We start from the raw sequence: 18,688 nt of genomic DNA on the forward strand, positions 1-18,688 counted from the left end.
TCATGCACAGGGCTATAGGTCCGGTCTGCATCCAATGTGCGTTTTTGTGGTCTGTTTCTGATGCAGACCTGTTCATCTCAAGTCCATTCTGTGACCAAGCAAAAAAAACAAAAAACGGAAAGTGTCCTAATCTTGTCCATTTTACACACAAGAATAGAATTGTTCTCTGGGGGGGCAGCATGCTCACAGCTAGGATCCGTGTTTTGCAGATGGGATGCCAACAAACTATGATTTTTACTGCCGCGTAAAAGATGTGATTAGCCAACAAATGTTTACTGATTGATTGGGAACAAATTTTATACAAACATTTATTTCGTGGATAACTGTAACATGAAAAATGCCCAATTTCAGAAGCCACAACTAATATGGCTGCACTGCCTAATGGCACTTTTACAAAAATAGCCAGTGCATGGGAAAATAATGCAGTTACTAAACTCCGGCTAGCCAACACCCAAGCGAGAGAGAAAGTCAAATTCGAGAATTAATCTGCTCATCTCTACAAACAAGTATTTTATTTTCATTTAAACTTCAGGAACATCAGTAGGCAATTGTGTCTGCACAATGCTCATTTCTGGTCCTGCCATGATATCTGCATGCCATGCAGCTCTTACTATGGACAAAGCTTTTCTAAGTGAAAATGAAAATTAAGTCCCAGATGGTGCAAAATCCTGAATGTAAGTGAAGACATGAAAGGCTTCCTGCTGCATAAGCTCTACACAATGAGAGGACACATTAGGACTGAGGAGAATTGAAGCTCAGCATGTTGTCAGCCTGTTCAGCAGAAATTGCCAAAGAAAGTTTCCCACAAGAATGTTAAAGGGGATCTGTCACCTCGTCTGACATGTCTGTTTTAGTAACTACTTGCATTCCGCGTGTAATGATAATTGTGGAGTATCTATTCTTATGACTTCATACAAATCCATTATTATTTTTTCTAGAAGATCATGAATAAATTGCCAACAATCTGCAATAACGGTCCAAGGGGGTGTCACAGTCTGACACTGGCAGCACTGATTGGATAGTGTCCGGTGGTGCAGGGACACCCCCAACTGGACCTTGATTGCAGACTGCTGGCAATTCACTCTATGGAAGAATGGCACAACAGAAGAGTAGATGCTCTAGATTTGAACTGTTTAAAATCTTAGGTCACTGGTGACATTAGGAATGTTTCTCTAGACAACCCTAGACTACCTTGAAAATGATTTGCCTATTAATCACTCTTAGGTATTAACTCCTATCCAATATTATTCCCTGAAGGTTATCATCACTAATGATCTATACGAGTGTATCACTGTACAGCAGCGGCGGCACACAGCGCACGGCGTCATAGCAACCAATGACGCCATGCGCTCCTGCTTTTAGCAGGAATACAGGCCGGTATCTCACGGTCCGTGTTCCACGGACGTGTGCATGAGGCTTAAGTAGGGAGAGCAGTCTGCTCTTTATAGAAAGTTAATACAAGGCACTTACTAATGTATTGTTATTATCCATATTGCCTCCTTTGCTGGCTGGATTCATTTTTACATGTCATTATACACTTCTCGTTTCCATGGTTATGACCACCCTGCAAAACATCAGCAGTGACTGTGCCTGCTCTCTAACCCCTTCCCAACCTGTTAACGTAAATTTACATCAGCAGTCAGGTATTTAACCCTTTCTACCCCGGACTAGTTTTCACCTTCCTGCCCAGGCCATTTTTTGCAAATCTGACATGTGTCACTTTATAATAAAGAATAGAAGTGGGGCACTCTCTACAAGTAAAGGGATCTTTTATTAAACATAACAATATTTAACAATAAAATTGGCAATAAAAGTCACAATAAAATGTCAACAATATAATAGAAAATCAGCAGGATAAGATGTTAATATTGGTGGTGGAATAATTCAATGGTAAGCTAAAATATAAAACAATAAAATCAGACAATGTGAGTCAATATAAATGTAGATCCCAATATACGAATAAAAGGCAAAAAATTCGGATATTCGAAGATAAAAGATTCGGATATTCGATAATTCTCAAGAGGATGGTCATACGAATATTGTTCACTGGTAATGCTTTAGTACATTATTTCATACGAAATGTTCAGTAATGTAAGTAATCCCTTACTGCCGAATATAAAAATGGGCTTGTGACCAGTCCTTTAACAAACATTGGTTGTGATAACCAGAATTCCAAGCGTATGCAGCTTTGAGTGGTTTATTCGGACAATAGTTCAGCTGCTCATACGCACAGCGGCGTCCCGCTGTATTTGTTTAGAAAGCGGTCGCTTGAATAGGATATGCGAAATCTTACCCGAAGATCTTTATACTGGACAATGAGCCCTCGACTCGGCGTGTTTTCCTTTCTGATTCCGGTCTCAAGGGCTGATGTTCAAATTCTAATTTGGCGCCATTGGAATTGTTTGCTACACGTGGTCTTGATACCTTTCGTGTGATAGCGTTTTTTCGCTTTGGCAATTCGCTGATTATATGGTGGTCTCCAGGCTTCCTCAGTCTCGCAATATCCTTTTTCTTGGTCCCCCCACCAAGAAAAAGGATATTGCGAGACTGAGGAAGCTGTGAGACCACCATATAATCAGCGAATTGCCAAAGCGAAAAAACGCTATCACACGAAAGGTATCAAGACCACGTGTAGCAAACAATTCCAATGGCGCCAAATTAGAATTTGAACATCAGCCCTTGTCCGGAAACCACCCATAAATGACCCCATTTTAGAAACTACACTCCTCAAATTATTCAAAACTGATGTTGCAAACTTTGTTAGCCCTTAAAGGGATTTTGTCATCAGATTTAACCCCTCTAACCTAAACATATGCTCATGTCCAGACTAATAAGAAGAATCCTAAGCTGGCCTTATTAAACCTCACTGTGGCTCTATTTGCCCAAAAAACTGGTTTTTAGAACCTGTCAATCACTTACTTAAGGTGCCCAAGGGGAGGTGCGTTAATACAGGGTGCCCGGCCGCACCCATCGCCGCCCGGTGCCCAGCACCGCCTTCCCTGTCTTCAGCGCCGCCTTCTACAGCTCAACGCCGCCTCCGCAATCCCCCGGAGCCTAGTGCGCAGGCGCGGGATCTGGCAGAGGGACTGGGAGGATTGCGAAGGCGGCGCTGAAGACAGGGAAGGCGGCGCTGGGCCCTGGACGGCGAGGGGTACGGCCAGGCACCCTGTATTAATGGACCTCCCCTTGGGCACCAACAAGGTGTTCCACAAGAATTAAAGGAAAATAGAGGCAAAATTTCATTTTTTTATGCAGATTTTTCATGTTTATCAATTTTTTCTTGCAACACAACAAGGGTCAAAAGCAAACTAAACCTCAATATGCATTACTCTGATTCTGCAGTTTAAAGAAATACCCCATGTGTGGTGGTAGACTGCTCTATGGGCACATGGCCAGAAGGAAAGGAGCCCCATATGGATTTTGGAGGCAGATTTTGCTAGAATGATTTTTGGGCACCATTTTGTATTTGAAAAGACCCTGACGTAACCCTACAGTGGAAACCATCCAAAATTTACCCCATTTTGGAAACTACACCCTTCAAAGAATATATTAAGGGGGGTACTGAGCACTTTGACCCCCAAAGCGTTTTACGGAATTTGAAAACACTTGGCTGTAAAAATGAAAAGTTTTATTTCTTCCAATAAAATTTTGCTTTACCCCCAAAATTTTCATTTTCACAAGGGGTAACAGGAGAAAAATTTGTTACCCATTTTCTCCTGAGAACGGCAACACCCCATATGTGGTGGTAAACTGATGTGGGGGCACATGGCAGGACTCAAAATGGAAGGAGCGCCATATGGCTTTTGCAGTGCAGATTTTGATGGATTGGTTTACAAGTGCCATTGGTTTTTATTTTTTGAGTGATTGTCTTTGCAGGATAAGGTGATGTTTCCATTGGTACCATTTTAGGGTACATAAAACTTTTTAATTGCTTGGTATTACACACTTTGTGAGGCAAGGCTGTTTTGGCGTAGTTTTAAAAACACATTTTGTACAGTATGCACTTGAGGGGGGCATATAATGTGATATTTTTATAGTGCAGGTTGTTACGTATGCGGCGATACCCAATATGTCTATTATTTTTTTTATTACGTTTACACAGTAAATGCATTTTTGAACAGAATTAAATCTTGTTTTGTTTTGCCATTTTTGTGAGCCGATTTTTTTTTTTTTTTTGGACAATTGGCTTAGGTAGAATCTCATTTTATGCTGAATGAGATGATGGTTTTATTGGTACCATTTTGGGCAAAATACACCTTTTTGATCGCTTGGTATTACACTTTTTGTGAGGTAAGGTGACCAAAAATGGCTGTTTTGGCATTATTTTTTTTTACTGTATTCACCCGACAGGGTGGATCATGTGATATTTTTATAGAGCCTGTCGATAAGGACACGGCAATACCCAATATGTATACTTTTCTTTTTTTTCCTATTTTTTTTATTGGAAAAGAACATTTTTACTTGAAACTTATTTTTTTTATTATGCAAAACTTTATTTTAACTTTGCAAATCTAATTTAACTTCCCCCCCCCCACAACTTTTGGGGGTCTGATCCCCTGTACAATGCATTACAATACTTCTGTATTGTAATGCATTGGCTGTAAGTGTTTTACACACTGTAATATACTCAGTTTCTTGCCTGTGAGATCCAGGGGGCTGGATCTCACAGGCTTACATTGAAGGCAGCCCCGATGCCTGTGGAAGGCATCGGGCTGCCTTCCCTGCCATCAGGTCCCCGTCACAGCAGTGCGGAGACCCGATGGGGAAGGAGAGCTCCCTCCTTCCACACAACCCACACATGCCACAGTCAGCGCTGACCGCTGCATAGTGAGGGTTAATGCACCGGCATCAGTGTTTTCACTGATCCCGGCGCATACAACAGGGTACCGGCTAACGGGAACAGCCGGTCTCTTGCAGCTGAGCGGGCGGGCGCAGCTCCTGCACCTGCCCGATTTGCATGCCGTAGTACTACGGCGCTGGTCAGGAAGTCACATGGTTAAACATGGCACCCGTAAATAGGAGGCACCTGAGGCTAATATATGCAATCGGCAATAATGTCAATCGCACACATTTAACCCCTCATATGCCATTGTCAAATGTGACCACAACATCTGAGAGCTCCCGGCCGTGCAAGGATCGGGGGAGCCAGATGTTGTGTGCAGCAGCCTCAGTAGTCCTGAATGATCCAAGGCTGCCGAACAAAGGTTCCATAGGAGAGCAGAAACATTTTCATAGGCTCCAATGCTAATGCATAAATCAATAAAAAGACCATCCCGCAAAAAAAAAAAAAAACACACTCACACAGCTCTGTACTCAAAAATAAAAAATGTATGTGGGTTTTAATATGGCCACCATTCTTGTGATCGGTGGGGTCCCAGCAGTTGGATCCACAACTTGTCACAAACTGAACACCCCCTTAAAGCAAGTTAGAATGTAACATTACATTTTATATAATGTACAGTACAGAAAAGCTTACAAAATGACATAACTGGCTGAGCTGCAGACAAACATATGATATCATCTTCCGTAATGGAACCTGAATAAATCATGGTAATTATGATTTCACAGAACACCAATGTAAACTGTTAGTTTTGGCTGCTTTTCTAGAAAACTAGGCTGTGCCTCTTACTAAAAAAACATACTCCATGCAGCTATGATAACTAATACATGACAGAAAGCTGGCAGACCAGCCACTGTGACTTAAAAGGAGATTTTTTGTGAAACTCACCTGTAAAATCTTTTTCTCGTCTTTTTCATTGGGGGACACAGACCATGGGTATAGCTTAGGCCATTACTAGGAGGAGACACTATGCAATAAAAAAAAGCTCCTCCTCCACTGGCTATACCCCCATGCTCCAACAGGAGGACGTCAGTGCGTGCAAAAGCAGTAGAAGAAGGAGATCAGAAACCAAATATTAACAAAGAAAAGCAGAACCAAGGAACACCGCCATCGGGCCATTAACCATAAGGTTTATTTACAGATGCCTAAACAGGCGTTAGACCTATCTTGACCCAGGTGTAATTTAAAACTTCACTTTTATTACTAAATGGACTAAAAACTAAATGTGGACGTGGTGCATTTATTTATAATTTTAATTAACGAACAAAAAAAGAGTTAAAAATACAGTCGCCACTCCACTGGTATATACGGTTGTTAGTCAGTGAAGCTAGGGGGAGAGTATGTGCACTATCTCTCACCCTTATCACTTTTGAGGCAATATACTGCCTTCACACCATTTGCAGTGCTACCGCCACGTACAAGGGTTGTTACACCAACCGTGTATTTGTGGGAACATAGATGTCACCCAACTATGAGATCAGCACACTAGATTCACTTGTGCTCTCAAACTGACATCTATTCGCATGGCAGTTAGCTTTGCAAACGGTAAAACACAGTCTTGATGCCGTGTTTAACTGCTTAAGTAGCTTAGCTTTGAATTGTAGGCCGGCCGGACTACACTTGACTAATTAGCAATGGAATAAGGCGCTGAATTTAAAAACTAAGACTGCCCCCCGACATGTTTCACCAGGATTCTGGCTTCTTCAGGGGTAAATGGGCAGCAATGAGTCACCCCATCCGACTGGAGGATTAAATACATCATGTTTAGATTGACAGACCTGACGTCCTATGACATGCAGAATAGGGCATCAGTCAACTAATTATGTTCAAGACCACCACTAACTTACAAAGTAAAACGCCAATCCAAATGGTATATTGGATTCGTCATCACTAAAGCACTAGACATCATCACCGATGCGCTGTCAGAGTCGCCTGCTGAGTACGTCATGTGTGACGCGCTGCCTTCCAGATATCTGCGCGAACACTTAGAACGTCGGAGCTGATATTATTAGACTGCGCATGCGCACAGACTTTGACCATGGAAGGAGAGAATGTTACGCGTTCTGCGGCTGCGCGGACTCTTAGAGCGTCGGAACTGATATTATTAAACTGCGCATGCGCACCGACTTTAATCATAAAAGGAGAGAGTGTTGCGCGATCTGCGGCTGCGCTGACACTTGTAGCGTAAGAGCCGATATTATTCAGCTACGCGGACACTTAGAGCGTCGGAGTTGGTATTATTAATCTGCGCTTGCGCACCGACTCTGACCCTAAATGGCGAGAGTTCGGTGCAGACTGTGGCTGCACTGGTACTTAATACGCCAGTTTAATATCATTAGAGCACATTGGGGCATATATACTTTGCACAATGACTGTGCTACGCTAAATAGGGCTTAGAGGTAGCTGAGCATTGGATGAATACTCAGTTAACCATCCAATGTACCAGGTCTGCAGAATAGGGGACCTTGGGATAATTTTACCCTATAAGTGTATATTGCATGCCCATCTGTAGTGCAGATGCTATAGGCTACTCCTTACTAGATTAGATGTAATATACAAAGGGAGGAAGTTATGTTGTGGTGATATATCATCCAAATACATAATTTTACGAGAGGCATTAGTATTTACAATAGTGGTCCATATTGGTTTTTGCCAGGAAGATGTATGCATCTATTTTTCTATTACCGATAGGTGGACTCTACGTATTCCAACAGTAGAAATAATTAATAATCCACACAGTACTTGGGGTACACAAAAGTTTTGGCTCTACATGTATACAGTTTCATAGGTGTCAGATGACACTTGAAGAATGGAAAAAATAGAAAAAATATAATAAAATAAATTTGCTAAATTTTATAAATTTACTAAAAGCATCAGCTTTTAACCACACAACTACCCTCCTTCATCTTCAAAGAAAAGCAGTGAAGGCGAAACCCTCATTGAGCCCTTTTGGATTGAGACTATCAAGACGGTAGATCCACCTAGTCTCTTCTTTCAGAAGGATGGAATCCAGGTCACCCTTTCTTACTCTTAGTTTATTTTTGCATATACCCCAGAATTTAAGCACCCTATGATCTCTACCATGAAAAGCCCTTACATGCCTGGAGATAGACGTGTCTGCCTTAGTGTTGATGCTACTAATATGTTGGGAGATCCTTCTCCTGAACTCCTGTGACGTCTTGCCAACATAAATCTTAGGGCACGAACATTGAATGGCATATACAATGCCTTTGGTCTTACAATAATGTATTGCCTAATGTGGTACTCTTTTTCATCCACAGGGTTGACAAAGGATCAGCATCTTCTCACAAGGGGGCAGAAAACAGTCCCCACACGGGTAAGTACCCACTATACTTGATGTTAGCCAGGTGGTTTTAGGCGGTACAGGGCGATAGAAACTGTGGACCAATGTGTCCTTTAAGTTCCTACCTCAACGTTATGTAACACTGGGGTTCTGCGTAATAACTGCCCTAAGGTCATTGTCCGCCCACAGGACATGCTAATGTTTTTTCAAAATTCGGAACACCTGATTGTTTCGAGCATCAAAAGTGCCAATACATCTAACAACACGTGTGCTAGAGTCATTAGGTGTGGCATTTAGCAGCTCTGTCCGGTTGATATTACTTGCCCTAGCATAAGCCTGGTGTAAAACCCTTTTAGGGTATCCTCTTGCACGGAAACGATCGTATAGAGTTTTACTCTCTTTTTTTTTTTAAACATATTTTTATTTTATTTTATTTATAATAAATCCTTTTACATGACATTTTCACTGCATGTCACACATTTGTAAGCAAAAAGATGATATATCATACATTACAATGATAATAGACATATTGCGTACATGCCCAAGTAGTATGATCATAGTTGAGCACATGCAGAGAAAACAGAATACATGCAAGCTTTTATTAAGCAAAAGAAATACAGCAATAACTTCCCCCCCCCTCTCCCTCCCACCCCACCCCACCCTAAAGGATGTCCAAACCTACTGCCAATCCCAAATATGTCCAAAATAGTGAGATATCTTGCAGAGGGATGCAGCACTCTTAAAATTGCAAAGCTTCTGAAGCGTGATCATCGAACAATCAAGCGTTTCATTCAAAATAGTCAACAGGGTCGCAAGAAGCGTGTGGAAAAACCAAGGCGCAAAATAACTGCCCATGAACTGAGAAAAGTCAAGCGTGCAGCTGCCAAGATGCCACTTGCCACCAGTTTGGCCATATTTCAGAGCTGCAACATTACTGGAGTGCCCAAAAGCACAAGGTGTGCAATACTCAGAGACATGGCCAAGGTAAGAAAGGCTGAAAGACGACCACCACTGAACAAGACACACAAGCTGAAACGTCAAGACTGGGCCAAGAAATATCTCAAGACTGATTTTTCTAAGGTTTTATGGACTGATGAAATGAGAGTGAGTCTTGATGGGCCAGATGGATGGGCCCGTGGCTGGATTGGTAAAGGGCAGAGAGCTCCAGTCCGACTCAGACGCCAGCAAGGTGGAGGTGGAGTACTGGTTTGGGCTGGTATCATCAAAGATGAGCTTGTGGGGCCTTTTCGGGTTGAGGATGGAGTCAAGCTCAACTCCCAGTCCTACTGCCAGTTTCTGGAAGACACCTTCTTCAAGCAGTGGTACAGGAAGAAGTCTGCATCCTTCAAGAAAAACATGATTTTCATGCAGGACAATGCTCCATCACACGCGTCCAAGTACTCCACAGCGTGGCTGGCAAGAAAAGGTATAAAAGAAGAAAATCTAATGACATGGCCTCCTTGTTCACCTGATCTGAACCCCATTGAGAACCTGTGGTCCATCATCAAATGTGAGATTTACAAGGAGGGAAAACAGTACACCTCTCTGAACAGTGTCTGGGAGGCTGTGGTTGCTGCTGCACGCAATGTTGATGGTGAACAGATCAAAACACTGACAGAATTCATGGATGGCAGGCTTTTGAGTGTCCTTGCAAAGAAAGGTGGCTATATTGGTCACTGATTAGTTTTTGTTTTGTTTTTGAATGTCAGAAATGTATATTTGTGAATGTTGAGATGTTATATTGGTTTCACTGGTAAAAATAAATAATTGAAATGGGTATATATTTGTTTTTTGTTAAGTTGCCTAATAATTATGCACAGTAATAGTCACCTGCACACACAGATATCCCCCTAAAATAGCTAAAACTAAAAACAAACTAAAAACTACTTCCAAAAATATTCAGCTTTGATATTAATGAGTTTTTTGGGTTCATTGAGAACATGGTTGTTGTTCAATAATAAAATTAATCCTCAAAAATACAACTTGCATAATAATTCTGCACTCCCTGTAGAAGGCCACGGAGAGATATCAACAGGGCTACATCAACAATCAACCTGGGTTTAGCGCTACCTTCAAAGATGTGGAAAAGTAATGTGCTGGGACTGTGAGCTAATGATTCCCCCCATGTGCCCTTAATCCAACTAGCCACTAATTTCCAGAAGGACTGAACAGAAGTACATTCCCACATACAGTGCAATAAATCTGCCTGCTCTGCATCACATTTCGGACACTTTGTTAAATAACCTTCTTTTGGGCTCCTTCTTACTACGTTGAATGCATAAATCGCTGAGTGCATGAATCTGAAATGTGACTCCCTCCATTTTTCACAAGGCACCGCCTTACAAACTCTTAACCACCCCGTCAAGACTTCCTCTACTGGCAACGACACCTTCAATTTTCTCCCCCATTTTTTGAAGAGGCCGGCCACTATCTTCTTATCTACTGCTTCTCTAATGACAAGGTATATATGAGAGATAGAATATCTAGCACCGCTTCGCATCAAGGAAAATGCCAGGGATTGGTTTATACATTCACTGGAAACGTCAAACAATCTCTGCCTGCAGAAGTGTATAAGTTGTTGATAGGCAAGAAACTGGGAGCCATCGAGACCATATTTGTCACATAATTCTGAGAACGTCATATATCTTTTCTCAGATATGTGAAGCACGTCTAAAAATGTGCGTATTCCTCTAGATCTCCATGTTTTAAACATTTTGTTTTGTGCTCCTAGTGGGAATTCGGGGTGCCTCCACAACTCCAGATCTCTGGAAGCCAAGAATGGTCTCTTGGCTAGTTTACGTACCTCCTTCCAAGTAACCATAGTGTCTTGTAGAATCAGAGAGTGTTTTAAATGGGGTGGAAGTGCCTGTCTCCTGGTGTGTAATAAGTTTACCAGCGGCCAATCACCCGCCAATTGCTGTTCCAGACTAGGGTTGGAGTAAAACTGAGTGTTACACGTCCAATCCAGGCAATGCCTGAACAAGCAGGCCAGATTGTAGAGCCGTATATTTGGGATGTTCAAGCCCCCTTGATACCTGGGCAACATTAACTTAAATAGGGCCACCCTAGGTTTTTTCCCTGACCATAAGAAAGATGTAAACATGGATTGAATACTTCTGACATCAGAGTGTGTCAAGAGCAATGGCAGTGTTTGCATAGGATATAGGAGTTTCGGGAAGCAGATCATCTTGATAAGATGTCCTCTGCCGGTTAGGGACAAAGGGAGATTTTTCCACCTGTCAAGATCTTTTTTTATTGCTTTAAATAGGGGAGTGTAGTTTAGAGCATAAAGTGATTCTGAAGTTCGCCCTATTTTAATGCCTAGATATTTAATATAGGTTTCCGCTACTACTATTTGATTACATGACTTTGGCAGATTGGGCTTTGGCGAGGAAGTTCTCAATGTGAGTAACATACATTTATCTAAGTTTATTTTGAAGCCTGAGACCGGACCAAATGAATCCAACAGTCGCAATACCTTCTCTAAATCAGACAACGGGTCGGAAAGGAAAAGGAGAAGGTCATCAGCAAATAGCGAAGTCCTCACCTCAATTTTCCCCACCTGAGTTTTACTCTCTTTAATGAAGCTGGCATCATCTGAACAGTTCCTGCGGGCCCTAATATACTGTCCCACAGGTATTCCCTTTTTGAGTGGTCTTGGATGGTAACTGTGCCACTGTAAAAGGTTATTCATCGCTGTGGGTTTGCGGTGAATTTCAGACTGGATGTGGCCATCAGGGTCCAGGGTGAGTTTAAGATCCAGAAACGTGATGGTGTTTTCGTGAATCTCAGAAGTGAATGTCATACCAATAGAGTTGGTATCAAGTGTGAGAACAAACTGGTGAAACTTATCAGTAGTACCTTCTCAAAGGATCAGTACATCATCGATGTACCTACCCCAGAAGAGTATGTGCTGTGTGAAGTCAGAAAGATCATGTGTAAAAACAATAGTATCCTCCCACCACCCTAAAAAAAAGGTTAGCATAATTTGGTGCACACTTACTTCCCATCGCGGTACCGACCGATTGTAAATAATAATGTCCGTCGAAAAGAAAATAATTGTGCGCGAGTAAAAATTTGAGGAGAGTCAGAAGAAACTCATTATGTGCATAGAATTGAGTGCTCTTGGTGGAGAGAAATGAAGAAACTGCCTTAATCCCTAAATCAAGTCTAATATTAGTGTACAAAGCCTCAACATCAAGGCTTGCTAACTTAGTTTGAGAGGTCACCTGTATATCCTGGAGCCTGATCCTTGGTGTCCCTAATATATGATGGTAAACTGGGTACAAATGGTGCTATAAACTCATCAACATATTGACTGATATTCTCAGTCATGCTGTTATTACCAGATACTATTGGTCTACCTGGCACCGGTCGCCTCTGTTTATGCACCTTAGGGATAGCATAGATGGTGGCAATCGTTGGATGCATCTTAAAGAGGTGTTTGAATTCCTCTTTAGAAATAAGCTTATCCTCCTTTGCTGCTAAGAGTATCACTTTAAGCTCACTCAGAAACTTTTCTGTTGGATTATGATCCAGCTTTTGGTAGGTGTCTGTTTGTTTAACCAGGTCTTCAACCATCTTCTTATAATCCAGTTTGTCCATGAGGACAACATTTCCGCCCTTGTCTGAGGGTTTTATTACCAAATCGTCATTCTTACTCAGTTCATCTAATGCCTGTTGTTCATCCGCTTCAAGATTAAGCTGTGTAGTAGGTATTTTGGTATTAAGGGTTTTTAGATCTCTTGTCACTAGTTGGACAAAGGTATCTATATTACCATACTGAGCGAATGACGGGGTGTATTTTGATTGTGGTTTTAGTGATGACAGGGGGGCCTCAACTAGATCTTGGGCATTCTCATCGAGTGTGTCCAATGATTCTAGAATGGCCAGGGCCTCTTTTTCATTGGCCTGCATCCTCTGAAAATCTCTGGATTGCTGATTAAATGATTTATGGAGGGCAAGCTTTCTCGCAAACAAATTAATGTCCTTAACCCAGTTGAAACATTGAAAGGATGGAGTAGGGGTAAAGGAGAGGCCTTTACTAAGTATCTTAAGGTGCCTGGATTCCAACCTGAGACTGGAAAGATTAATAACCCTAAGCGGGTCATCTATGTCCTTACATTGTACGCCCACTTGTCCCTGTCTCTCAGGGCTGGGCAGTGGCCTAAAAAAGAGGGGAGGACCGTAGGTGCCACTACAGGGGGCACTGTCATAGATGGAGCACAAAATGCCCCAGATGGTACAGAGGGTAACAGTTGTCCTCCAGAATTGGAAGCATACTGTTGGGAATTGACTAGTGAAACGGAAGCAGGCACTGTCGAAGCTACATATGACACTGGGATGGATCCCTGACTGCCTTGGCATATTTGACCCGTTTGTGTCACTGTCCCTATCTGGGGGGGCAGGTGCCTTCCTTTGATTAGACGGTCCTCGTGCTCTATATTTACGTTTAGTCCCCACAGGATTTCTAGTGGGTCGATTCTCTGATCCTGACCAGTCTGACTCCGAAAAATCAGATTGCGATGCGTTTAGCCTATTGGAGTTATACCTTTTAGCTTGACTATTAACAGTACTAGGCTTATAAAAATAACGAGCTTGCAGGAGAGCCGATGTACTTATCTGAGTCCTGCAGTCTTCAACCTCTGTACCGGACCAGCAGGGGGTCACCTCTTCAGTCATCTGGCAAAAGGAGTGGCAGTGCACTGGATAGAGGGCAGGACTAGGTGACCCAGGAGCTGTTTTTTATTATTTGCATAGTGTCTCCTCCTAGTAATGGCCTAAGCTATACCCATGGTCTGTGTCCCCCAATGGAATGGGCGAGAAAAAGCAATACCATATTGTATTGGAGCTTAGATTTCATTTTCTTAGTGTACATTCACGGTCTTCATATGATTCGCATTTCTTTTACGGTTTGAACGCAGACCTATTCATTTTTCTAGGGCCACATCCGTATGCAGCAAATTAAAGGAACATGTCCTATTCTTGTCCATTTTGCGGACAAGAATAAGCATCTTTTCAATAGGACCCGCTAAAAGTGTGGGATGCACACAATGGAAAACGGATATGTTCATGTGAACGCACCCTTATGTAGATTATATTGAAGTTATATTTACAGTTCAGCACAGTGATGTATCATGTTCTCTATGTTACACTCTGAAGCGGAAGACTCTTAATGAGTATCTGACTGCTGTATTCTGCAAGTTGATCGGGGATTAATTTGGGTTATAGGTATAAATTAGGGAGCTGTACTTAAAGGGGGTGTTCACCTTTTGCTAAGTGATGGCCTATACGTAGGATATGTTATCACTAGCTGATCAGCGGGGTCTGTTCAGCAATATTTCTAGCGTCAGAAGCGGACAGCTCCATCTACTTTGTATTGGACTGCAGCGATGACCTCAGTCCGTTACAAAGTAGATGGAGCTGTCCGCTTCTGGCGCTGGAGCTACTGCTGAGCAGCTATGGATGGAACCCCTTTAAACCTATTCTCTGTAATGGAAGGTAGAGATACTATAGAGGGATTATCTGCATCAATGCCTGCATCAAGTGCCAGAATCATGTCCTGATTGTGGCTTATGGGATTTTTTTTATGAATGAACAAGACTTTAAAAAGAGGATCTGTCATCTCTCCTGACAAGTCAGTTTTGGTAACTATTTGCATTCCCCATGTAATGATTCTGGAGCATCTAGTCTTCTGGCTCTATGCAGTAAAGTTACTGATGGGTATTACCAGCAGCGGGTGTGTCTGACTCTGTCCAATCAGTGCTGCTGTGTGTCAGACTGTACTGGGACACCACCCCCTCCCAACTGGTAACACCCATCTGTACCTTTACTGCAAGCTTCTGACAATTCATTCATAACTTCTAGTATGAATAATAAGGGACTGGCACTTCATAAGAATAGATGCTGCAGAATTGTATTACATTACGGGAATGCAAGTAGTTACTAAAACGGACATGTCAGGAGGCATAAAACAACACAGACTGTGTTCATATGGGCAAAATCTGCCACTGATTCACCAGTGCTGCATAATAATTCCACATTCAACATCTTCGATTGACTTCAATGTGCAAAACTCATGCAAACTCTAGGACATGACTGACATATTACTTCTCTGAAGCAATTTTATGGTGGTTTCCATAGAAGTCAGTGGGGATGCAGAACCTCACTCAAAAACCCTTTGTATAACGCTTGTAAAAACTCCACTAAAAACACCAACAAATTACAAAACTGTCACCAAAATCAACTTGTTTTCCGCTACTGATTTTTTTTCTCCTTTGCCCATGTGAACATAGCCTGAACACCGTAAAATAATGGAGGAGATGTACTGATACTAGTGCAATGTATGAACCAGGGACCACATTCTTTGCAAGGGTGCACATCCACTTCATGAAAATTGCAGGTTGGACCTGTTTTTTCTTCTCTCAGTACATACACGTCAAACTAAGGCATAAAACTGAAAAAATTTGAAAATTGAAAAATGAAAGGTAGAATCCTATTGGTTGCTATGGGCAACTAAGCCAGGTTTCCTTTGCACCAGTTTTGCTAAATCTCTCCCCAGGAGGGGAATAGTTTGCCACTCCAGGCGCACAGACTTCCAGAGGATGCGTCTAATTTAGACTCATCTTCTGGCAACCCAGAGGGAAATGAAAAACATAAAACGCTGGTCTTTGTAAATGACCCCCATTGAGTGGGCTGTCGCTGGAGCTGCTCACTAGTTAAAGGACAAGAAAGTGACCCAGTGTTTTAATAAAGGTCTCTATCACCTGATGGGGCAGCATAAGGCCTCATGCACACGAACGTTGTTTGTTTCCGTGTCCGTTCCGTTTTTGCTGCGGACCCATTCATTTCAATAGGTCTGCAAAAAATGCGGACAGCACACCGTGTGCTATCCGCATCAGTATGTCCGTTCCGTAGCCCCGCCAAAGAAATAGAACATGTCCTATTCTTGTCCATTTTAGGCATTGTTACAATGGATCCGCAAAAAAAACCTGATTGCATACGAATGTCATCCGTTTTATTTTGCGAACCGCAAAACACATACAGTCGTGTGCATGTAGCCTAAAAACTGTCAACCAAATTTTTCAATGTATTTGTTTCAGAAAACTAGAGCAAGTGTACAGATGGATCTTTTCTAACGACTGTGTGCTCCGTGTCTCTGCTGTCCAGGACGGGGCTTGGCTGTCTTTCACGCACGGGATCCGCTCGTGTGAAAGAGCCCTAAAGGTTATTTCTTTGTGGCAACAACATTAGCATACTGATGCCAGGTTTTAAACATACATAATAATAGCACGTTTGGAAAAGAACAAGCAAGTTAAGGTCATTTTAACGGTAGAAAGCTAAAATGTTCTTCACATGATACTTTCTTACTGTCAGAAACAATTCGCAGCTCATCATGAAGTGGTCATGCCAAAATCCGGTCTTACCTCAGCCTTTTGGAGAGCATCCTCAGTACCTAAATCAATGCAGGAGCACAGACTAATGAGAAGAAGCAGAGAACTAATTCCAGCTATCATTCTTATATGGGTCGTGTTTCTTCTCTTCGCTCAGGACCTTCGATATTTTAATAAAACCATCACAACTGCGGCGGACACTTCATCCACATTTCATAGAAGACTTGAAGCAGCCAAGCTAACCGGGCTTTTGTCAGCCTATCTCGAGAAATTATTTACGCCCATTCCCTTATTGCTATGAACATGTCCTTTTCTTATGGAAACACAGATCCATCTCTTTAGGTGGCCTTTTGCGTCCTGAGTAGACGTTCTCTGTCATCACATATCTACCATGGTCACACTGGCCAGCAGGAAGAGAGGCATGAGTAGTAGTAGTCCAGCCAGCTGTGCATGGGAGTTCTGTTCCCTCTGCTGGGGTATGCAGCTGGCAATCTTTACTGATTACATGGATCCAGGCACCTCCCTGGGCAGGAGGAGCCCATGTGAAAGCAACATTGCTAATCAACAGCAGGCTGGGAACAGTCACAGGAAACTCACTTGTTTCTGCACTGCTCACAGAGTGAATCATTTTAAAAATTCTTAACCCTTTTCTTACCTCAGTGAAGTTTTTTTTTTCCCCTAAGCTGCACTAAGACCAAGAAAACAATAGGGCACATTTACACCAGTCTTAGCTTCCCCCTTGAGCTGCTGTAAGATTCGCCTAAGGGCTCATGCACAGCAGTGGGATCTGCAAAACACGGATCTTAGACGTGTTCATGCCAAAATTTCAATTTTTTTTTCAAACTCCTGTAGAAATGTCCTATCCTTGTTCTCAAAACAGACAACAATAGGACATGTTCTATCTTTTTAGCTGGGTTGCGGAAAGGATATACTGTTTCGTCCCCAATTGAAATGAATGGGTCTTAAAAAAAAAAAAAAGTGGGTCAGATTTGGACCAAACATACGAACGTGTGTATGAGCTGCAAATAGGAGCATCTATGGCAGGTCTTAAGCCTGGAAACAAGGGTAAATGCCAGGTGCAAATGTGGCATCCAATCCCTTCAGGTGTTGTTTGTATGTGCTTACAAAGTCCTAGCAATCAGCTAATTGATGCAAGCCTACCTGGTGACACCTCTACGGCCCATGACAGACAGCAGGGTCCGTCGAAAACTGGCCCGTGTGATGGCAGAAGAGAATGGGTCTGCATCCGCAAACGGCGGGCACAAGGCCGGTGCCCGTGCACTGCAGACCGCTATTTGCAGTCCGCAGCACAGGGCACACACATTTGTGTGCATGAGCCTTTATAGTGATTTATGATTCAGTGAGTTCCAGCGGGGTGAGCATAATACATTGAACCCACAGTCAGGTCAGGAACTCCCTGCATCATAAATCACAATGATGCTGTGATTTTGGGTCAAATGAGCTTCTGTTGGTCCAGGAGATGTGGCTGTCACATGGCCGTCTTAGGCTACTTTCACACTAGCATTTTTGCTGGATCCGGCAGGGTGATTACGGATAATACAACCGTCTGCATCCGTTATGAACGGATCTGGTTGTATTATCTGTAACATTGCCAAGACGGATCCATCATTAACTCCATTGAAAGTCAATGGGGGATGGATCAGTTTTCTATTGTGGCAGAGAAAACGTATCCGTCCCATTGACTTGCATTGGGGGTCATGTCGCATCCATCTTGCTCCGCATCCCAGGACGGAAAGCAAACTACATCATGTTGCGGTTTGCTCTCCGGTCTGGGACGCAACTAAATGGAACGAAATGCATTTTTGGAGCGCTCTGTTCAGTTTTGTCCCCATTGACAACGAATGGGGACAAAAACCGAAACGTTTTTTCCCGGTATTGAGCCCCTATGATGGAACTTAATACTGGAAAACGTAAACGCTAGTGTGAAAGTACCCTTAGGATACCCGCACACGTGCATATTTGCAAATAGAAAATCTGTAGATTTCTGTGCACAAAATCCGCATGTGCAACTTGCAGATTTTGTTGCGGATTTGATGCTATTTTGCTGACTTCTACTGACCTAAAGATCAACTAATATTCACTAGGGAAAACTACAGAAATGGATTGCAGATTAATGGCCGCATACAACTC

At 42.5% G+C, this 18,688-nt stretch overlaps 1 protein-coding gene across 1 annotated transcript in view; it reads right to left on the reverse strand.

The window, feature by feature from the left end:
- The window catches only part of MMP28 (matrix metallopeptidase 28), an 84,586-nt gene extending 67,528 nt beyond the window's left edge, over positions 1 to 17,058 (reverse strand). The window contains exon 1 of the mRNA XM_040424707.1: positions 16,571 to 17,058. Within this exon, the coding sequence (XP_040280641.1) occupies positions 16,571 to 16,660 (90 nt within the window). The 5' untranslated portion in view covers positions 16,661 to 17,058. The remainder of the gene's footprint in view (positions 1 to 16,570) is intronic.
- Between the last annotated feature and the right edge of the window lie 1,630 nt (positions 17,059 to 18,688).

The sequence above is a fragment of the Bufo bufo genome, chromosome 3 (assembly GCF_905171765.1).
Source record: "Bufo bufo chromosome 3, aBufBuf1.1, whole genome shotgun sequence".
Lineage (NCBI taxonomy): Eukaryota > Metazoa > Chordata > Amphibia > Anura > Bufonidae > Bufo > Bufo bufo.